Below are 24,549 nucleotides of genomic sequence, written 5' to 3' on the forward strand. Positions count from 1 at the left end.
ATGTTTCTATCGAGGATAAATATGGAGATGATTTTACAAAGATGGTAAGGTTTAGAGTTTTGACTTGGTTAATTATTATTTTCTTATTATGTTCTAATGTACATATCTATGTTCTAAATTACTTGTATATGTTCTAAAGTAATTTCTGATTATGTTCTAAAGTACATATCATTAATTTTGTAGTTGAAGGCATTTGGTGAATTTTATGAAGAAATTGATAACAAGAGTGCCGTTTTCTCCACTTTCGAAACAAGAAATATTGAGATGAAATGGAAGAGCAATGCAAACAATCATGATTGTGGAGTATTTTTGTTGAAGCACATGGAAACCTATGAAGGACAATGTCAAAAACAATGGAACTCGGGGCTAGAGAAGGATAATGTAAGTGTCAAGACAGATGATTAGGTTCTAATTACATCTCCATATTCTGATTATGTTCTAAGCTAAATGTCTATGTTCCAAAGTTAATCTGATTATGTTCTAAAGTGTTCTAAGTTAAATGTCTATGTTCCAAAGTAAATCTGATTATGTTCTAAAGTAATTCTGATTATGTTCTAATTTTAATAACTATGTTCTAAATTACTTGATTATGTTCTAAAGTAATTCTGATTATGTTCTAAAGTAATTCTGATTATCTTCTAAAGTAATTCTGATTATGTTCTAAGTTAGATGTCTATGTTCTAAAGTTAATCTGATAATGTTCTAAAGTAATTCTGATTATGTTCTAAGTTAGATAGATTATGTTCTAAAGTAAATCTGATTATGTTCTAAAGTAATTGTGATTATGTTCTAAGTTTAATGTCTATGTTCTAAAGATTACTTGATAATGTTCTAAAGTAATTTTGATTATGTTCTAAGTTAGATAGATTATGTTCTAAAGTAAATCTGATTATGTTCTAAAGTAATTATGATTATGTTCTAAAGTAATTCTGATTATGTTCTAAAGTAATTCTGATTATGTTATAAGTTAGATTTCTATGTTCTAAAGTAATTCTTATTATGTTCTAAATTACATGGAAATGTTCTAAAGTATTTTTTATTATATTCTGAATTACATGTGTATTTTAAGTTTAATGCCTTTGTATTTTTTTTGTTTGCAGTTTGAGCAAATGAAAAAGTTACGAGTGGAGTATTGTGGGAAGATTATAACATCAGAAGTAAATGAAGAACGGAAAAGAGTGATGAAGATGGCTAGAAAGTGGTCAAAGTTGAACAAAAATTGATATATGATTGTGTAAATCTTAAGTTTATATCTTTAGACATATATTTAAAACAATATATAGTACATTTTTTGTATAAATATGGAGATGACTATTTTGAACATGGGTATCATTAGGAATATTAATATCATTTGAAACATTAACCTAATTTGAAACATTATTTTTATAATGTTCTAAAGTATTTCTAATTTGGAATAAGTTGAAGTTTTTCTTTTGTACAATAAAGAAGGAAGAGGATAGGAATGAGGTCACACTAAAGACACAAACTCCTCCAAAAACGACACAAAGATATTTCCACTCTAAGCTTCAATTAGTTGTCGCTCTCACCAACTTTTTTTTTGATATATATATATATATATACATTATACTACCTCCGGTCCACTTTAGTTGCAACTATTTCATTTTTTGGGCTGGTCCATATTACTTTCAACTTTCCTATTTTTTTCCTTTTTTAGTAACTTTTTAGTGATAAAATTACCATTTTAACTTTACTTTTTTTTAAACACCCTAAATACAAAACTGATGGGTTTCAAATCGGTGGGTTTCGGGGTTGATGTTTTGGTTTTGGTGGTTCCGGTGTCGGTGGTTTCGAGGGTAATTGGGTTTCTAGGGTCATTGGGTTCGAGGGTCGGTGGGTTTCTGATGGTCGTAGCTGGTGGAATCGATGAGTTGGGGTCGTTGGGTTTTTGGGGTCGGTGGTTAAGTGGTCGTAACTGGGTTGGTGGTGGTGGTGGGTTGGTAGTCATGGCTGGATTGGTGGTGGTTGATTAATTTGGTTGAATTTCTTTTTTTTATTCCTTATTAATACTTAATTTTATACCCTTATCTTTCATTAAACATGCTTAGGAAATTTTGCCAATGGTGATATGTTCACATCGTAGGTGTTTGTCAATGGTAGATTGGTGGGTTGAAATCGGTGGGTTCAAATTGGTGGTTTGTGGATCAATCTATGGGTTGCATACAATTTTTAAAGAATAATTGGACAAAAAAATAATATGATATTATGTTAATAAATTGAAGAATACAAAAAAAAATATATAAAAAAATTACACAAATTTTTTTTCATGTACAAGTAAATGTGATTATTTCTATAAATTAAATGTTTGAGGTGGTTGTACTTATAGCATATCCATCAACCTGCAAAAAAAATTTTAAAAAAAATTAGAACATAAACACATTAAAAAAAAGTTAGAACATATTTGATGAAGTTTAGAACATATAATAATTTTAATTTATCACTAATTAGAACATAAGAAAATTAAAAAATGTTTACTTACATATCACTTGACTTTCCCTGGACAATTACGACTATCATGATGACCAAGCTCTCCACATGCTCTACATAATCTTTTCTTCTTTTGACTTTGTTCAACAGCTTTTTCTCTGTCACTCTTCATTCTCTTGTCACTATTTGGAACATGGGTATCATTTGGAACATGGGTATCATTTGGAACATTGGTATCATTTGGAACATGGGTATCATTTGGAACATTGATATCATTTGGAACATTAACCTGATTTGGAACATGAACCCCCGTACCTTTGTTTTTTGAAATTTTAGGAGGTTTGATCAAAACTTCAGAAGGTAAACTAGCTCCAATAAGCATTTCAATGTCTTTAACTTTGCTAGAAAGATTGTTACTTCCATTTGTTGTTTTCTTATGTTCCAAATCTATTCTCATGGCTCGAAGTTTTTTGACAAGATCACTTAGTTCATCTTCATTGTTTTGCACTAAACTCACACAAGCATGAATTTCAGTCCACAAATCATTTAATAGCATCTTCTTATCTACTGCATTAAGACATTCCTCCAACACATTACCCTCTAAATCAAAAATGGGCTTCTTATAAGCCATTGTACACCATCTATTTAGAACATAGGTCTTGGGAATTTTCTCTAACATCCTTGCCTTCCACACCCAAATCATATGCCTACAAGGCACACCATCACGTTCAAATTTTTTACAAAAACACTTGGTATCTAAGGTAGTTGGATCAAAAACAACATCAAAAGTCCTCCTCCTAGATCCTTCCCTTAATTTAAAAATATAAATCTCATTGTCCTTCTTCATCTCCTCAACACCACAATTAAAACATCCAATTTCAAGCTCATATTGAAAATCATAGAAAATTGTTGTTGTAAACAACTCGGAAGCATCTTTTTCTAAAGGAATTGGTGTTTTACACTCTGGACGCTTATTCTTCGAATCATTATCCATTTTATTTTGAGTGTGCCTTTGAGCATCCAATGCACATTCAAACCTATAGAAAATATAAATTAACTTTAGAACATAGAAGATAACTTTAGAACATAAAGTGAACTACATTAGAACATATTAAAATAATACACATGAAATAATTATTGTGATCTAAATACTATTAAAACATTAAACTAAAAATTTTCAACATATAAGAAAAAATGTAGAACATAAAAGAGAGTCTAATAAAATAAAAATAAAACTATAAAACATAAATAGAAAAAACTTTAGAGCATTGAAGAAAAACTTTTGAACATAAAAGATTAACTTTAGAACATATTTAGGCATTTACATATTACCTCATGTAGAACTCAATCAAAGTGAGATGGGGATTTGTGAACATAGTGAAAAAATTATTTTCACTTTCTGATCTAGATGTGGTCCTCATGATGCCACCTAAAAATAAATCTCTGAAATACGCTGGAATCCACATATCACGTATGTCGTACATGTTTGCCAACCATCCATGATTGTTCAAATTGAATTCTGAAATAACTTTGTTCCACTTTTCTTCAAATTCTGCCGGCTCAATCTCTAAATGCCAAACACATGCACAAAGCTTTTTCAAAAAATCAGTTTCTTGGGTAATTGCTCGACCTACTTTTTCAGGCACCTTTTTCATAATATGCCACATACAAAACCTGTGTTCTGTAGTTTGAAAAACATTACGAACAGCAAGTTTCATTGCTGGATCTTGATCGGTTATCAAACACACAGGCTCATTATTTCCCATTGCTTTAAGAAAAGTTTTGAAAACCCATTCAAAAGATGATATATCTTCATGAGCTACAAAAGAAGCCGCAAAAGTAACACATTTCTTATGATGATCAACTCCAGTAAATGGACCAAAGATCATATTATATCTGTTACATACACAAATTATATATGCAGAAAATATTAGAACATAAGGGTAAACTTTAGAACATAACGGTAAACTTTAGAACATTAAAAATAAACATAGAGCGCAATAATTTATTTTAATTATTAGACTTGTCAATATTATACTTGTTTAAAAACATAACGAATTATCTAAAACTTAAATAATAAACTATAGACATAATGTTTAGAACATTAGAACATGATAGATATTAGTTTAGAAAACAAGACATAAAGTGTAAAACACAAAAGCATAATGTTTATTACATAAAAACATGATATACATATTGTAGAACATAAGGCATATATGTTCAAAACATCAGTATATTTAGAACATAAGGCATATATATATGTTCAGAACATCAGTATATTTAGAACATAAGGAATATATGTTTAGAACATCAAAACATGATAGATAGTAATATAAGAACATAAAAAATTCTACATTTAGAACATCACCTGTTTGTTTGGAATGTGGTATCAAAGGAAACCATATCGCCAAAAAGTGCATAATTTTTTCGACAAATAGGATCAGCCCATAAAGCTCTACAAAGTCTATCATCTTCATCAACATCATAGTCAAAAAAAAATGCAGTCCAAAGCAATTTCTTATTTTGAAAGTTATCCACAAACATTTGGGCATCTGATCCAGCAATATAAGCTTTCAAATCTCTATAAAAGTTTTTAAAATCTTGTTTAGATGCACCAACATTATCATGTGATCCGGCAAATTCTTTCATCATAGTATAAGACCTTACGGGACCAACATTTACCTGTGTACAAAAAAACAAAAAAATGCTACGATTAAGGATCAACTTTAGAACATAATAAATCATAACAATTAAAACAATATTTGACACATAAAAATAAATTACCTTTGAATTATCAACAATCAATTTTTTATGCATAATATGCATATTCCTATTATTCTTTTGAAATTTAGCACAACTTGGAGTATATAAACAATGATTATGTTCTTCTTTGAAATGACTAACAACATACTTTCCACCATCATATCTCATACATATGTGAGCATTGCATCCTACACGAGTGACTAAACGTTTCCTAGTAATACGAACTTTTCCTTTCTCATCAACGGTTTGTTGAGCAATAGGTTTTTTTGTTGCCCTGAAACCTTCCTTATTGCAAACTCCATATTGAAAAGCAATTATATCTTTGTTATTCTTCTTCCTTGAAGTAGTAGATTTCCTAGAAGTAAACCCAGCGGCATTTGCATATGCTTTGTAAAAACTAAGACCCTCTTCGGGATCTTTGAATACCATCCCCAAACGGGGTTTTAACTCCTCGGGAACACTTGGAATCCATTCCTTAGTGGTACCACCCGGGCTAAATGATCCAACAACATCAGGAGTACGATAAATAACGCCAACTGCATTAGAACATAAAAAGTAAAATTTAAAACTAGAAGGTAAACTTTAGAACTTACTATAGAAGTCATAGAATATGAAGAGAAAGATACATAGAAAACTTTAGAACATACAAAAAAATGTTTAGAACATTAAGAATAAACTTTAGAACATAGTGAATTACTTTATAACATACATAATAAAATTTAGAATAAAGTGAAAAAATTTAGAAAATAATGAATTACTTTAGAACATAACCAGAATTAATTTTGAACATTAAACAACTTTTGAACATAATCAACAAATTCACAAAATTACTTTAAAACATGTAAATAAGTAAAGTTTAGAACATGTAAGTAAAGTTTAGAACATGTAAGTAAAGTTTAGAACATGTAAGTAAATTGAAATTAAAGAATTAAAACAAGGGTTTAAACATATTAAATCACATACTTATAACATATTCCTTTAGAATATAGTGAATTACTATATATCATACATAATGAATTACTTTAGAACATAACCAGAAATAATTTAGAACATTAAAACAACTTTTGAACATAATCAACAAGTAAAGTTTAGAACATGTAAGTAAATTGAAATTAAAGTACTAAAACAATGAAAATTACCTGAATGAGTGATAGAGGAAGAAGGAGAATTATCTTCAACATCATCTAAATCCATGAATATGCAAAAACCTAATTATCAAAAATACAAATTGTAGCAAAAAAACAATTTGAAATTAAAATCCAAAAAACTTCAAGCAAATAGGAAAACTCAATCAAATAAAAAAGTCGAAAAAAAAATCTGGAAAAACAATTGAATAAAAAATGAAATCTGGAATTCGAACAAAAAAACTATGGAATTCGAAAATATGGAATTCGAAAAAACTATGGAATTCGAACAAAAAAAATAAAAAAATCATGGAATTCGAACAAAAAAACGAAAATATGGAATTCGAACAAAAAAAATAAAAAAACTATGGAATTCGAACAAAAAAAAATCAAAAAAATAGTTCTAAAAAATCGCACAAAAAAAACAAACAAATCTAATGAAAAATCAAATAAAAAATCTGGAAATACATCAAAGCAATCAAGTAATAAAGTTAAATCATAATTTTTTAACAATTGATAAACTTACCAATTCTTGAAGAAGCTCGTTGATGTAGAAGAGAGTGAGGAGAGAGAAAATGCTGAGGAGAGAGAAAGTGCTGAGGAGAGAGAAAGTGTTGAGGTGAGAGAAAGAATAACATAAGATTTAGGGTATTTTATCAAAAGTGTAAAAAAAAATTATAAAGAATTACAGAAATGCCATTACTAATGGAGTATTTTAGATGGTTAGATTAAAACCAATGAACGGCTGAGATGGGTTCTTATATAAGATTGGGTTCTTATATAGAGGAGGGTTCTTACATGAGCCTTCCTCTATATATATATATATATATATATATATATATATATATATATATATATATTAACACCAACGAAAGTTTAGAAAATTTTATATTACCACCACTTAATAGTTGCCGTCCAAAATTCCGTTAAGTGGGTCCATTATGCCACATGTCGTCATATTATTAGTTTAAAATAAAAAGAAAAAATAATAATTAAAGGAAAAATAGAAATAAATAATCCTACCTTTGCGTGGTCTAACAATAACAATCATGCATTTTGATTATTATGAGACAATCCCACATTTGCATGACATTTTCTTTTAACGGACCTTAACTTGTTAGTGACCGATTTTTGTAGGTAATATGCCACGTATCAAAATTTAATAGGTTTATTTCATTTTTTTTAATAAATAATTATAAATACAATAAAAATTAAAAAACCAGCCACCAACCCCTACCGTGAAACCCTAGCTCCTACCCCAACAACCACTAAAAACTGATCGGCCGCCCTCCTTAACCTTCAAAAATGGCCGCCCGGAACCAAGGATGTGTTTTCAAAGTGTTTAAGGGGGATTTTCAAGGCTAGGGTGAGGATTTTCGGGTTGGATATGGAGTTTGGGTAGGGTTTTTCGCGACCTGTTAGGGAGGTTGGAATGGAGTTGTCGGCGGTTTTCGGTGGGTATTCGGCGGCTGGGCGGGGTTTCGGCTGGTTTACAGCGGGTAGGTGGGGTTTTCAGGGTGGTGGCTTTGGCCTGTGATGGTTATGATGGTTCCAGGGGTGGGAATTAGGTTAGCGATGATTTACGGGTGGGTTTTGGTCGGCTTTAGTACTGGGGGATTATTCCAGCCGGCCGTGGGTTAAAAGAATATGACTAGGGGTGAGCAAAAATTCTGGGTACTCGATTCCAGAACTAGTTTAGAACCGCCAGGTCCAGATCCAGAACTGGTTAAACTGGTTCGGGTCTGGGTCCAAAAATAAGGACTCGGTTACAACCAGTTCCAATTCAGGGTCCCAAATTATTGGACCCTGTACCCGGTGGGTACTCAGTTAGGGGTTAGAATTAGCTTTTTTTTTTTTTTTTTTTTTTTTGTTAACTTCAATACTCTTATACTCTGCAGCCCAAGTAAAAGATAGGCCTAATATAAACCCTTTTTTTATTATGAACCCTAAAATAATTCACTTTCACTTTAACTTTCACTCTCTTAGCCTCCACTTCACACCTCTCTCTCTTAAAACTCTCTGACAAAACCTTTCTTTCAGTATCATCTCTCAACTCTCAAAAACTCTAATATTTCACATCCATTAATGGAGAAAGGAAAATATGGAGTATTTCTCGAGCAATTTGCAGGTTGAAGATGAAGACTTTGTAGTTACTAGTTGTATTTTATCAAATTTTGCTTTGAATTCTTGTGGTTTGTTAGATCTACATTTATCTATTTTATCCTTTGTATTTTATGCTAACTTCTCAACATTTAAATGTAATAATTTAATTCTTTTTAATTAATTTTTTTTTCTGTTTTTTCATGTTAATTTTGCATTTCAACTTTTCAAAAATTCGTACAAAAATTCATGAAAAAAAAAACCGGGTACCGAGTTTTGTACCGGTTCCGGGTCCAGTTCCGAAAATATAGGACCCGGTTATACCAGTTCCAGTTCCACTTTTTTTGGACCTGGTACTAACCGGTTTCGGTTCCGGGTCTACTTGTTCTAACCGGGTACCCGGTGTTGCTCACCCCTAAATATAACATATAAAGGTGGGATTGTCTCGTAATAATCAAAATGTTGGATTATTATTGTCAGACCACACAAGATGCGTGAGATTATTTATTTTCAATTTTACAAATTTAAAAAAAAATAAAAACAAAAACCCTAAAACTAACCTAGCCACCCCAGCCCCACTGCCGCCACCACAGCCCCACCCTTGACCTTTCCGTTCCCAGCCCCAGCCACTGGAAGTTAGAGAGAGAGAAGGTCGCTTCTTGTTGTTAGTGTCGCCACTAGAAGAAAACTCTGTTGCCGACGAACCCCAAACAACACAAAACGGCCCTAAATCAGCCACATACAGTCGCAATCAACCGATTTATGGTCAAAATCAACCATTTCAGCCCTATATCGGCTGATTTCGATCGTAAGTGGCCGTTTTCGGTGACCGTTTTAAAAGGGTATGAAAAACGGCGGCCGTTTTCGATGGCCATTGAAGATGGTTGCTGGTTTTGAGAGAGGGAAGGGGAGGGAAAGAAGTTTCCGCTGACTGGGGCTAGGAACGGAGCTATTAGGGTGATTGATTGGCGATGGCGCGCTGCAGGAGGTGGGGTTGATGGTGGGGGTGGGGTGGCTAGGTTAGTTTTACGGGTTTTTTTTTTTTTTTTTTTTTTTTAAAAAAAATATTTTAGACCAATAATATTCTAAAACATAGGTATTGTGGACCCCACTAACGGATTCCATCCTTGAATCATTTAAGTGGTGTTAAAATCAAAATTTTTAAACTTTTTCGATAGTGTTAAATAAAAGTGTTATTTTTTTGTAGTGTTAAAACTCAAATTCGTGTTTTTTTGTGGTGTTAAATTCAAAAATCTATACTATATATTAAAAAGCAGATCTAAGAACGTCAATGTGCCACGTAATCCCTTTTTTGTTACGCCACGTCATCTTTTCAATATCTTATGATGCCACAGGATAAGGAGGATCGAGACCTCAACCTCGCATAACAACAATAACCATTTCACCATCTTAGCCAATTATCAAGTATGTTATTAATATGTAAAAAAAAATTTATATAGGTGCAAACCACAAGGTTCAATTAAAATAAAATATACTAAAAAAAAATTTTAAAAAAAAAATCAATTTTAGTTTGACAATGACAACTACAATTTCAAAAAGACTTAAAAAAAAATTATCGATTGCATGTTTACAACAGTAGCAACCCGGGGCAACGCCCGGGCTACTCACTAGTTTTTATTTATTAGGAGTAACTACAAATCTTAATGCTCAATAGTCAACGGACTCTAGTGTAACTATGTATATGGTCATACCAAAAGATAAGATATTTACATATAGAAATAGAAATATACCACAAAATAAAGATATACAAATAAACAGAAAGTAATAGAAAGAGATTGTTTTAAGTATTTTAAGATGGTACAAACTCTTAAATGAACATGGTACACAGTAATATATTGTGAACCACTAATATTGTAGACACTATGGTTCGTTGTTTTATATTAACAAAATAATGGTTACTATATTAAAATAAAGGTTATTATGTAGAAATAAAATAAAAGTCATTATGATATTATGAAGGTTATACGATGTTATTTTATTTTAATTTATTTAATGAATTTCTTTAAATACTTTTCAATATAGATAATAAATGTTAATATGGTTAAATTAGGGCCACTGTGTTTAACATAACGTCATACTTCAAGTTCTCAATTAATAATGTTAAATGTCACATAAGTTTTAATAAAGGTTACTATGTTAAAAATTAAGTTACTATGTAAAAATTAAGGTCATTATGTTCCATATAACGTCAGTTGCGTGCGTATAAGCCTTAAGTTCACTATAATATTATTGTGTACCAGGTCCGCGCAAGATTTGTTTGTTAAGATGGAGAGAGAATTTCCTTTTTTTTTTCTCGGGACCTCGCCCATTGTTTGCACCAAAAACAAATAAAAATTTATTAGTCAAATCATAATTAGCATCCAAATTATTAATTGATATAATTTCGCTTAACATTGTTATTTATTTTGATCACTAAATGTGGTTTTGGAAAATCATTGCGAATAATTTATTTGAGGAAAAATTGGCCGCAACAACACCAACAATGACAAAAGTGCGTGTAGCAGCACAATCTTTTGTGGGTGCACTCAACATCATAAACTATGCACTTGGGTGCACATAACAACATAAATGACATTGGCAAAATTTAGATTTCTTATTATGAAAGGGAAATCTAAAATATTTTTAATGCCTTTTTGTTTAAATATATTTTTGTTTCATTCCATTCTACTTAATTATCTATCTCATGTAATTAAGTAACCACTAAATTGATTTATTTCAAAAAGTTTTCGCCATTATTTTCTATCATCTGTTTCTTCAATTACTTTTTTTTACATCTCATGTGTTAATTGACTTAGTTTCTCTTCCACTATTATTAACTTTTTCCCTTTAAATTATTCTCTCTCAACCTACACAATTGTAGACACCTAAAAATGTCTCCCCAAAACCAAACCCGATGATGAACAACCTTTCACCGCCATTATTGGTCGGGTTGAGTATGTAATCTTTAGAGTGCTTAAATCCATGTTCATTCCCAATACATTTCATAAACCAACCCAATTCCTAACCCATTTCACCAAACCATAACTTATGTTCCTCTTTTTCGTGCCTTTAAACCCAAAATAATTCATTTCGTGTCTATTAAAATCATTCATTTCGTGTCGTTTTTATAAAAACATTTAGACCAGTTTATTTTGGTCCATAATCTGGGTCCAATTGTTAAATGGTTGGATGGGGCTTGAAAAGAGCTTTTCAACGATATATTATAAGTCCAAATCCGAGTTATAACGAATAAGTTATGGCTAAAATACTAAACTGAGTCCAAACCGAACCTAAGCCCACCTTACCTACGACCCAATGATTATGTGGAGGGTCCAAATGATTTAATTCCACTCCTAATCCAATTAGGATTAATTGGAAGCTTCTATAAGTTTCTAAAATATCTTAATTATCCTTTTTGAAAAGATAAGATTAAAGAGTTTGAAATTGAATAAAACTTTTCTTTTTGAAAATCCTAATTCTATTCGAATTGAAAGACGTTCAAAGATAGACAGATATTATTATTGTGCTTCATAGTTTTTATCTGATTCTTATATTGTTGGATAGCTCTTGAAATTATCTTTCCAATGATATATTATAATATTAATTTCGAGCTATAACGAAAAAGATATAAAAGAAATACGAAACTCTATCCAAAACTGACACCGTCCCACTATTTCGGCCATATATTTTATTCTACATAATATTTGAATTCCAATTGGGTTAGAAAGTAGACTTCAAGAGCTTTCCAACGATATCTTATCCATCTTATTCCGATTTCTGGATCAAAAGATATGATAAAAACAAAAACCGCAAAAACTGCTGTCTATCGCAAGAGTTTTATCCGATTCGAATTCTTATCTTTTCTTGATTCGACCCCTATTTTTTCCTTATAAATAGAGTTCATATCTCCCCTTTTCAATCATCAACAAGCTTGATCATCAAATCATTCTCTCTTCCTCTCTTCTACACCAAAAATCATCCTCTCTCCCTACACCAAAAATATTCTCTCCTCTCTCTCTTGCTCTAGCCTAAACTCTAGCCACCCTATTCTTTCATTTTATATCCCTTAAGCACTCTAAGGAGTCCATGCGATACCCGAAGTTCTATACTTAAACCAAGGCGTGAAAGGTATAATTAACTGAGGGTTTGGACCAAATCAACTCAACCTTTTATTTAATTTAATTTTCATTTGATTTATTATTTATTGAAGTTACTAACAATTTATTCATGATGTAGCAATTTAAAGGAACACGCGGAATGTGAGTAATTAATTAATTTAATAACTTATTTTATTTTCTTATTGCTAGTATCATGATTAGGATTATTATTGTTTGATTTGATTAACGATATTATTGTTGAATTGCTTCCAATATTAATGTTTATTCTATTATTTATTTATGATCACCATATTGCATGTTAAAGGGAATATGTATTTGAAAATCACACCTAATAAGATAATTTGGACAACCGGTATAGGTTCCTTTAATCTTGTTATTTAATCAAGTGATCACAATATATTAGAATTATATGTTGCATTAATATTCAACCAATTTAGCTTAATAATAGTTTGGAGCAAATTGAATATTTTATTTGTATGCCTTTGAGATCGCAGGATCGGAATACTTTTCACAATAAGAATCGAGTAGAGGCCAATACGGGCGAATGTGACTCCATGACTCACTTCGTACCATCATCCCCGATCCTCCTTTCGTGGTTCCGAACCATATGGAGTTAGTAATCTCATGGATTATGAATGGGGTGTAACCTTCACGGGTCAATCGTTGTTGCCTATCGTTGTCCCTTTTCGTGGTTGCCTTTTATGATCCGTGAACGGTTTTCCCTACTTTCCTTGTCCCTAATCGTTGTCCCTAATCGTAATGTCAATTCCCACTTTCTATGAGTGCCAAGCATATTCACCACTATGCTTTTACGTAAGCGCACTTCGAACGACGCCTACAACAATTGTAAATCAAAAACAAGAAAATCAATTTGACATATCCTAAAATCCAATTCTAAAATTATTTTTTGAATTAAGTATTTAAAATCATTTTGTGGGGTTTGGTATTAGAAAGTTACCTATATATCCTGAAATCTTATAGAATAAAGGTATTCAAATGATTTTTTTTTTTAAATTTCTCAATTTACTATTTAACTAAGTGAAAAGGGAAAAGGAAACTAAGTCAATCATGTGAGATCGATATTAGGAAAAAGTAATTGGAGAAGCGAACAAAGGAATATAATAGCACAATTTTTTTTTTTTTTTGAAGGAATCCGCTTAATAAAATGGTGGATGTTTAGAAATGCTTAAATGAAAAAAATAGATAGAAAGTAAGGTTAATTTAGTCATGCATGATGGAAAATCATATAAGTTTAAATAATGTTTAAACAATTATATAAATAATAAAAATTCTACTTTTTTCCATGAAACCTTAGTTTATTAGTGTCATTTATGCTAATATGTGCACCCAATTACATAATTTGTGTTATAGACCGCACCCTTAAAAGGTTGTGCTGCTACACGCACCTTTATCATAGTTGGTGTTGCTGCGGCCAATTTTTCCTTTATTTGATTGATTGATGACTCAATTGTAGAATATCAAATTTAACTTTGCTAAATGTGTTTAAATAGTATAGTTTCAAAGTTTTAAATTTTGATTGTATTGTTGACAATTTCAAAATGTCATTGAATTTTTTCTCCTTGTTTGTTTTTTTTTAATACAGTATAAGTTATTGGATAATTATATGTCGAAAATACCCCAATATAATATACAGTAGTGTTTAATGATAATTATTTGTCTAAAATACCCCTTGGCTTATACTTCCATCATTTCTTTTTAGTTGACATCTTTTTTTAGTCACGTTTGTCAATGCACAAATTCAATCATCAATATCTTTAATTACCGATAAGCAAAAATTATAAAAAGTAGATATTGTGAAAGAAGTTACTAAGAGAAACCCGAACCCGACCCGACCCGAACACGAACAACTCGAATTCGACCCCATTTTACCCAAATTTCATATATTGTAATAATATTAAGTTTTACGCTACTTTTGATAGTTTCTAAGCACTACCCGAAAACGACCGGAAATTTGACCTGAACTCGACCTGTTGACCAAAATTCCTAACCCTAAATACAACTATATATCGTCACGAATCTATCAAGATCCCATATGATTATATTTTTCATTACGTATAAATCACAAAACACAGTCAAAGACTAGTGTGTGAATAGCGCTAAAGTCAAAACGTGTCAACTAAAAAAACAAAGGTAGTATAATAGAGTTATAAATAATATTCCCTCCACTATTTTTGGTTGCATTACTTTTGTAATTGCAGACTCGTAGACAATTTTTTTGAGTAGTGAGAGATTAAGAGATTAAGAAAAAAAGTATAGAGGGTATATGTGATAATTAAGAGAGAGACAGAGATAATTGATAGACTAAAAGGGACAGTGATGCATCTAGATTAAAGGTTCTATGCTTCTATTTTAAGATGTTTCTAAAAAAAAGCTTCTATTTTTAGAAAGTAGTGCATCAATCAATAACTTAATACTAAAACTGACACCGGGATTGACACGTGTCACATCCTAGTGTTGTTTTTTCCCTCCAAAACTCCTCTTCTCTTTTTAACTTTTTTTTTTAACATTTGATTTTATAATAATGCAACTCCAAATATTTTATGTTATCTTTATGACAAGGAAAATTGGCTTAAAATAATACCAACTATCAACGGTATGTGCAAAATAATACAAACTCAACTATTTGCTATTAGCGGTACCACCTTTTGTACTATATGTGCAAAATAGTATGACGTTCACCGGAGAAGTATTTCGAGCAATATTTCGTCTATTTTTATTAATATTTTATTTTAATTAATTTTCTGTTTTCTTTTCAAAATACATCATGTTAACAATTTTCTCTTTAAATTTTTGTTTGGCTTTTAATTTTTTTAACCTGTCAATATGTTTTTAATAGCTTTGGTAATTTAACTTAGGGCATGTACTGGAGTTTCAAAACTCTACTTTGCATTACGTACTTGTCCTCCTAGTACTTTTGAGGTGGCTCAGCGCACTTTTGATGGAGCTCTTCGATCTTCCTTGGAGCGTATTGTTACCGCTTCGGGGCCTGGGTTTGGTGATTGGCAGTGGCGGCTTGCCACCTTACCATTTGCGTTTGGAGGGCTTGGTGTTTATTCTGCAGGTGATGTTCGTCACTATGCTTTTCTTGCTTCTCGGTTGCAGTTTACTGGGTTGCAGACACAATTTCTTCGGCATGCTGGCATTATTGGTCTTGGACGAGCCTTTGAGGATGCGTTGTGTGTGTTTTATGGAACAGTGGTGTAGACACCCATTTGTGTCTCCCCAAAACCAAACCTAGTGATGAATACCTGTCACGTCGAAACATAATCGAATGAGGTGAAAGTGTGAAAAGTCAAGTGTTGCGGTTAGTTTTTATTAAAATCTCTCTTTCTGTTTTCGAAAACACCTCTATTTTATGAAAACGTCAAATTCAGTTTATTTTGGTCCATGATAAGGGTCCAATAATGGTGTAGTTGGATGGGGCTTGAAAAGACCTTTCCGACGATATATTATAAGCCCAATTCCGATGAATATTGAGGAAGTTATGGCCAAAATACTGAACTGGGCCCGGTGCTTTATTTTAATACGGCCCAATGATCTAGAGGAGGGTCCAATGTTAATTATCATTCCTAAAGTTATTAGGATTAATTATAGTTTTCTAGAAGTTTCTAGAAAGTTCTTTTTAATTCTAATATTGATAGGATTAATAATTAATTATCTTTAAAGGTTTTTTTTTTTATTATTTGGAATAAAATATTGTTTTATTATCTTAAATACGTATTTTATCTTCTGTACGGATTCCGTAGATCAAGTTGATTAAAGATCGGATTCCGTGTAAAGATAAAAACGCGCTTATACAGGCTGTCGCCAGACGACAAGTCTGTCGCCGCGCGACAGACCCTGTCGCCTCACGACAGACATTGTCGCGTCGCGACAGAGTCCAGTCCTGGCGATAGCGTGGAGTTTTATTCCTTATCAAATTCCGTGTTTTTCCGGATTATTTTCATTATAAATAGCGTCCGAATTCCTGTTTTCACAATCATCAACTCTCATCAATTCTCCCAATCAACTATCATCAACTCCTATCAATTCTCTCTATTCTCTCTCTAAGTAATATATGCTTTCTTTATTTCTCCCTCTTTTTCTAAACTAGCCTTTTTACAAACAATATTCCGCATTCACTAGACTTAGAGTCTCTTAGCCAAGTTCGAAGTTGCCTTCGCCCTAGACGTGCAAGGTTTGATATTTTCTGAGGGTTTGGTCCAAAACTAGTCTAAACTTTATTCAATTTGATTTCAATTTAATTCTTTGATTATTGTTTATTATTTTCATTGAAGTTTACTAACTTGTGTATTTTGTTATTAGAAAGAGGTACGAGGCTTCAAAGTATGTAATCCTATTACTCTCTTTCAATGTAGAAAGCATGTTTATTAATGTTTATGATTCCTAGTATCATGTTAGGATGTTTATGATTTCTAGTATCATGTTAGGATGTTATTTAATGCTTTCTAGTATCATGTTTAGGGTGCCTTTATTATTTCTAATATCATGTTAGTATCATGTTAGATTTAAAGCTTTGATCTTTATTGTTTAGTGACATGCTAGGATTTGTTATTAATCTTATTAGTATCATGCCTAGGATCTTGCTATCATTATCAAGCTTTATTATGTCTTACCATGCTATTATCGTCGTTATTACTTATTGTTTATTATTTATGCTGCTTGATATTTCTATTGTTATTGCTTGATCACGCCTTTTATGCAAGTTTAAAGGGAATTTGTACTTGAAATCACGCTTAATAAGATAATTTAATAATTTGGTTTAGGCTAATGTGATTTTAATTCAAGTGATCGCCAACAATAGATTTATTTGTGCATTAATTTCAACCAACATAGATAAACAGGGTAGGTTTAATATAATGTTTGTATGTTATTCGAAAAGCGCGCATGAATACGAGCAGAACAAAGTAGAGGCCTATTTTATAGGGCGGGTCCTTTCTTTTGTAGATTGGATTCGTACCCTCATCCCCGGACCCTGTTTGGTTCAAGACCTTATGGAGTAGTTGATGGTCCTTTTGGATTGTCTTTTGGGTACAAGTTCCTTAAAACTTGTTGGCGACTCTTCTTGCTCTTTGTCTTTCCCTTTGGAACGCCACCGTACTTTAGTGTATGATCACAGTGGGGTTCAAGTTTGGGGTTATCATAATGCTTGAAATATTCCCTACAAGTGGAGTCTGACATTTTGTGTAATCCTAGTGAGGTCGCTGCCCCTAAACTCATGAGGAAATTGGCAGATATGTATTTCACAAAGATTACCGCTTCTGCAGAATCTGCTTATTCTTTAACTCCTCAACAATCAGCATTATGGAAATCACAGCAGGGTGATCACACCTCTGCTTGGCTTTGGGCGGTTCCTATTTCGGGGTTGGGTCAGACGATGAACGCCAAGACTTATCGCTGTGTGTTGTCCTATCGGTTGGGTGTTCCATTGTTCTCTATCTCGACGTCGTGCTCTGCTTGTTCGAGGGTTTTTGCTGGAGATATTTTCGGTGATCACGCGGTGACTTGTGTTGCTATTGTGGCTATTAAACATCGGTATAATGTTGTTCGGGATACCCTTGTTGATGTTTGCTATCGTTCTGGGATTTCAGCGAGAAAAGAGGTTGACATTGGGTTGGCTGGAGGGAACGACGAGGCCCTCAGACCTGCGGATGTGTTACTTTATTCATGGGATCGTGGTCGCAATGTCTTTGTTGATTTGACAGGGTCTTTTCCTTTGACACAGTCAGGGCTATCTGACTTTATTCCTGAGCGGGTTGTGGCTGATGCTGCTCATCAGAAGCGGGTTAAGTGTGAAGCTCGATGTCAGGCGATTGTATATGGTTTCAATCCCTTCTCCTTTTCTTCGTTTGGGGAATTTGAGAAGGAGGCTGTTGCGTTACTGAAGCGGATTTAGAGGTTCTCGACGACGCAAGATATTGGGGCTCGTGCTGCAGCTCATATCTTCACTAGGGTAGGATTTGCTATAGCTAGAGGAGTGGGGGCCCAGATTGTATCTCAGCTTCCCACTAATTTATTGTAGGTTGTATGACTTTTTGTTTTTGAGATATGATAATAATAATAATAATAATAATAATAATAATAATAATAATAATAATAATAATAATGATAATGATAAAATATAGACAAATATTCCTCGCGATATTTTTCCAGTGACCAGTGTACTATTTTCCACATATATTAAGAAAGGTGGTACCGCTGGTAGTAAATAGTTGAGTTCGTATTATTTTGCACACACCGTTGATAGTTCGTATTATTTTAAGCCAATTTTTCTTATGAGAACTTTTTTCTTTTTTGTTAATATTTGATTTTGATTCTATAATAAAACCATTCCAAATATATTCTTTTATTTTATTTGGTGTTCATAATTTTTCTATACACATTTGCCTAAATAATTATTCCAAGTACTTTTTAATTGTCTTTCAAATGGAGTATTATTAAATTTTGTCAAAAAAAGTAATAATAAATTGATTCAAATAATAGATTTTATAAAAATTACTTTAAAAAACACTTTTTTCAATTAATTTCAATATCACTGTATACTCAAATTAATTATAATTTTGTTTCTAAAATTTTACTACTACATATATATTATTATAAATTAAGGACTTATAGAGTATAGTTTAACTATAAAATAAATGTTGTGTGTGTGTGTGTGTGTGTTTTTTTTGACACAATAAATGTTGTGTTTGACAATTATATCATATATCTAAATCTAAGAAAAGGTAAAACATCAATTAATTTGAGTATATTATTTGATTAATTTTTATGTTTATTAAATTCATTTATAAATAAGTATCTACTAATATGGCCACTAAACCTGATCAACGCAAGCCTGCCCGAAAAAATTCTCGGGTTTAGGAAGCCCAAAAAATCCATTTTTGTTTAATATTTTACTTACCTATTAATATAGATTATGACATTATAATTTCTATATTTGATGTGTATGTTTTGTCAAATTTTATTTGTTGGATATTCTTACAAAAATTAGACAAACCGTGCATGGCACAGAACTTAATAAGATAGTTTTATAAAAAAAACGGAGGACGTACTAAAAAATTGACAATTAACAACAAGAAAAAAATCAATTTATATTAATAAAACCAAATCACAATCATCTAAGAAAAGGTCTAAAAATCCAAATACAAAGAGTGTAGATATACGTATAATTTGGCACAATGATTTATTGCCTCATGCAACTTTTATTTTTAGAGGATATGTCGTCGCTTCATAATTTGTGGAGGAAGAGAATTCTTGTGATAACATTGAACCTAAATGCAAGCAATCAACATCAATTGTAGCCTCACATAACTTGAGGCTATACCAAGTGCAAAGAATACCTTGTCTTTCGAAGGATGTCGTAGAACCCTGTCTTTTAAATGATCGAAAAAACCTTATTATTTAAATGAGATCGAAACTCTTTCTTTAATTTTGAGGTAGACTATCTAGCTCTTCATAAACGGAAGAACTACTATTATGACCTAAAACAAATTTAAAGAAACAAAGATTGGGCTTCTATTGGCAAAATCCGATGAAAATCCCTTCAAAAATCATCAAAGGAGGCCATCATTTAGGAGAGAGGAGAAAAGAGAAAAAAGATAGGTTAGAGTGCTTTTTTTTTTTCCTTTTCTTTTTTTTCTCTTTCTTCTTGAGAATAAGACAAACATACAAAAAAGAAAATTGCAATACAAAAATAGTAAAAGAAGATAAAGTAAGACGACATTGATTCACTAACTAGTGTGACTGGTGAAATTATTCCATGCTATGATAATTTAGAGTAAGGAAAAACTATTTTGTGCTCTAGCCTTTGTCAATTTTTGTTTCTATTACTTAAATTAAACCAAATCATGCATTAAAATTATTTTCATTATACTTTAATTTGTGGAAAGCTACCAGGGAAAGCATCCGTATTCACATTTGCTACCCCTTTAAATTTTTATTTTAAATAACTACTACCTAAATCAGAGTTTTTTAAAAATCACTACCACTTGACAGACACCGTTACTATTTCCGTTACCACCACCCAACCACCGTCCAACCACCACTCCTTCCCACCCACCACTTCTTTTCATCCACCCGCTGTCAATCCACCGCCGCTGTTCAACATCAAACCAACGTAACCACCACTCAACGTCCAGCCAACCGTCCGTGACTCCCTGCCCGTGACTCTGACCAAACCAGCCACCAGCAAACCCCTTTCTTGCTACCGACCAGCCACCACAACGAACCCCCCTTCCCTTTCCCCGTTCTCGCAGCCCCGACCCGCGACTCCAACCGCCCACCCTATCGGCGCCGACGTCGCGTTCCCAACCCCCTCTCTCCCCTCGAAAACCCCCTCAATCCCAGCCCCTCTCCCCTTGAAAACCCTTTCGATCCCAGCCCCTGTCCCCTCGAAAACCCGATCCAAGCCCCTCCTCGCCCCCTGTTCCCTTTTTTGGTCGCGACGAAGGAATTCCCTGCCACCCAAAACCACCCTAAGCGAAACCCTAAAACTCGTTTAGGGTGGTTTTGGGCAGGGAAATAAAGGTTAGGGTTGTCGGTTTTGGGTGGGGAAGGGGAGGGGTTCAATTCCGACGCCAGCCGTCGCATTATTGGGCGCTCGCCGCCGGCAGGGGGAGGGTGGCTGACGGGGAGGGCTAGGTCTTTTATTTTTTGTTTTTTTATTTGTTTTTAATTTTTAATTTATTTACTTTTATTTTTTTTAATAAACTTAACGGAAATCCTAACGGATTCCGTTAAGTGGTAGTGATTTTAACAGTTAGTGTGTTTGTGTGGTAGTAATATAAAATAAAAAAATTAAAAGAGTAGCAAATGTGAACACGGGTGCTTTCCCTGGTAGCAAATGTGAAATTTTCCTTAATTTGTTTGATTTGTGTCATTGACTACTTTAATAATACGTATCAATTATTTGTAAAAACATATAGTCATATATAATACTTCCTCCGTTTTTTAATACTTGCTACACTTCTCTAAAATGGAAATGTCATAATACTTACAGCACACTATAAATGAAAAGTATTTTGGGAAAAAGTTATACTATTTCTCTTATTTAAAGCACATGGCCTATTAGATTGTACTCCAAAAAACCTCTCACCCCAAATTAAAGTGTATTACAACATGTAATCCCGTTTTTTTAAATAGCGTGAAAAAGTGTGTGTTCTAACTATTAAAAAACGGAGGAAATAAAAATTAAAAACAGAGAAAGCCAATAGGTGAGACTTGTCACACTAATGGCTCCGTGAGACAAGCCCAACAAAAAAAGGGGAAGCACAACCTTCAAAAAATGATAATTGAAACATATGACATACCATCTAGCTCAGACAATTAATTATGTCATCCTTTTCGCCAACTAAGGGCATGTTCAGATTTACTGAATTGAGTTAAACTAAACCAAATTGATTGGAGCTGAATTGAACTAAAATGAATAGAACTGAACTGAATTGAATAGAGGTTAATTGAAATGAATATTTTATGAGAGAAGGAAAGTAGGAGCTGAACAGAATTAAATTGAAATTAACTAAGGGCCTGTTCACATTTACTGAACTGAGTTGAACTGAACTGAACTGATTGGAGCTGAACTGAACTGAACTGAACTGAATAGAGCTAAACTGAAGTAAACTGAGCTGAAATGAATATTTTATGAGAGAAGGAAATTAGGAGCTAAACTGAACTGAACTGATTGGAGCTGAACTGAACTGAACTGATTAGAGTTGAACTGAACTGAACTGAAATTAAGTAAATATGAACAGGCACTAAATTGATTGGAGTTTGACTGAACTAAACTGATTGAAGCTGAACTGAACTGAAATAAACTGAGAAGTGAATTGAACTGAGCTGAAATTAAGCTGAAGAGAACAGACCCTAATTATATCATCCAGCCTATATATTTAAGTATATAGCATTCAGACAATTAATCATGTCATTCACACAATTAACCATGTTATTCAACCAATCAATCATATCAACCAGCCTAAACACTTCCAAGATATTATCAAGACAATTAACCTTGAACGCAAATGGTGGTGGGGAAAGGAAACTACCTCCTTTAGAGCGCATGCATTATGTAGTAAAGGGTGATTTCCTGATATTTGCAAAAACACAAGATAAGTTTGAACATTTTAATCGGAAAGGATCGGAGTTAATAAATCGAGAATGCTGAAACATCACATGTCATTATTCGTTTAATGGAATCATATAAATATAGAATCTTATTCCTCATAACATTTTTGGTGAAATTACTTAGATTACAATTATTCTTCTTGATATGGAATTAGATTCTTATTAATATAATAAACTGAAAACCCAACACAAGAATGGCATCTAATCAAATACTAATACATTTTGCTGAATTGAAATTATTTTTACTGAACTGAAATTATTTTTACTGAACTGAAATAATTTTTGCTGAAGTGAAATTATTTTTTATTGATTTTCTATTATAATTCTTCTTAAGAAAATTGAATTTTACTGAACTGAGCTTATTTTTACTGAACTGGAATTATTTTTACTGAACTGAAATTAATTTTACTGAAATGAACTTATTTTTACTAAACTGAAATTATTTTTACTTTATATCATTTTTTTAAGGTGAAGAGAAAAGGGCCTTAGAGTACGTCGTTTTCTCTTATATACTCCAAAATTCCAATTGAGCTAAGTTAGAAAACCAACTAAATCAAAAATTTTAGCTAATCGTTGAGGCCTGAAAATAGGTTTTATACTGTATCACTCTTCCTCATATGAAAGCATGTTGGGTTTGAATTATGGATGAGATATAATGGTCATCACTTAACATTTCACTTGAAAGGAAGGGTGAATAAGATTTGAATCTGTGATTATTAAATCATGCTGACTCATAACCTCCAACATTGCTTCGCAGGCTAAACACAACAGCAACACATGCAAGCCCAACACCAACCCACCCATCTCCTCACCAATTATAGCACCACCTCACCGCCACTTTCCTCCCTCAACTAACCTGCCACAGCTCTCGAATTTCGCACGTGGACGTCTGTCTAGTATGACCGAACCAAATAAAAAAGTGTAGTCTTTGTTTATCTTCTTTATTGTTTTTATCGTTCTTATTTTTATATTAATTTATTTGCCTCAATATAATTACACCCATATTTCCCAACAAGGAGCCCTTTGAAATTCAATGCGTGGTCCATACAGGCGCGTGTACGATGCGCGTACATGCATTTTGCGGAAAGAACATATTATACAAATGTAAACAATATACAGCTGTAGTGAAAAGAATGTACTATATATTAAAATGTAATGAATTTATACCTAGAGTAAAAAGAACATATTTGCACCAAAAAAGAATGATAAGGACATAAGTCCACGTTCTTTGATTGTCTGTGTAATGTACTTTTATTTGTGACATAATATTCATTGCTTATTGTGAAATGTTTTTTGAATTTTGTCTTTAAATTATGGTGGGTATATATAAATAATGTTCATTGACTAATATTATCATGTTCTTTTATTAATATTATAGATATATTCTTTAGATTTTATTTTTTTATAAAAAGAAAAACCCATAAAATTGGACGTTTTTTTACAAAACAGCTACATGTTCTTTCCGCGTTTTTCGCTTGATACACGCGCATGTACCTTAAAATTTTCGTTTGAAATTAGCTTGTTATAACATTTAGCCTTTTGGTTTACATACACTAAAATAGTTAACAATTAACAAATATTTTTTATACACTTTTACACGACTAGTCATTTGTACAAAAAAAATAATCAAACCAATTCATACAATCAGCTATATCGATTAGTTACCAGTTAATTACCAAATTAGATTATAATTTATATTTATCTTTAACATCAAATTATCGTTAATAATGTCCTTAACGATCCACTTAAATTTGTATGTTCTTATGTTTGTTCTTTGTTAATCAATAATGTATTTGCTACAAAAGAATTCATAAATATTTTTGGTAATGTTATATGTAGCCCTTAGCGTTATGAATAAG

The 24,549-nt window shown here is 32.2% G+C and overlaps 1 protein-coding gene across 1 annotated transcript; it reads right to left on the minus strand.

Annotated features, from left to right (window-relative positions):
• Window positions 1-2,315: 2,315 nt before the first annotated feature.
• LOC145607176 (protein FAR1-RELATED SEQUENCE 5-like) lies at window positions 2,316-6,402 on the minus strand. The gene is made up of 6 exons (XM_081662917.1): window positions 6,348-6,402; window positions 5,230-5,744; window positions 4,814-5,127; window positions 3,778-4,341; window positions 2,735-3,482; window positions 2,316-2,357 (listed from the first exon to the last, which is right to left on the minus strand). The coding sequence occupies exons 1-6, from the start codon at window positions 6,400-6,402 to the stop codon at window positions 2,316-2,318; spliced, it is 2,238 nt and encodes a 745-aa protein (XP_081519043.1).
• Window positions 6,403-24,549: the final 18,147 nt, after the last annotated feature.

This window comes from Chenopodium album, chromosome 23 (genome assembly GCF_948465745.1).
Source record: "Chenopodium album chromosome 23, dcCheAlbu1.1, whole genome shotgun sequence".
Classification (NCBI taxonomy): domain Eukaryota; kingdom Viridiplantae; phylum Streptophyta; class Magnoliopsida; order Caryophyllales; family Amaranthaceae; genus Chenopodium; species Chenopodium album.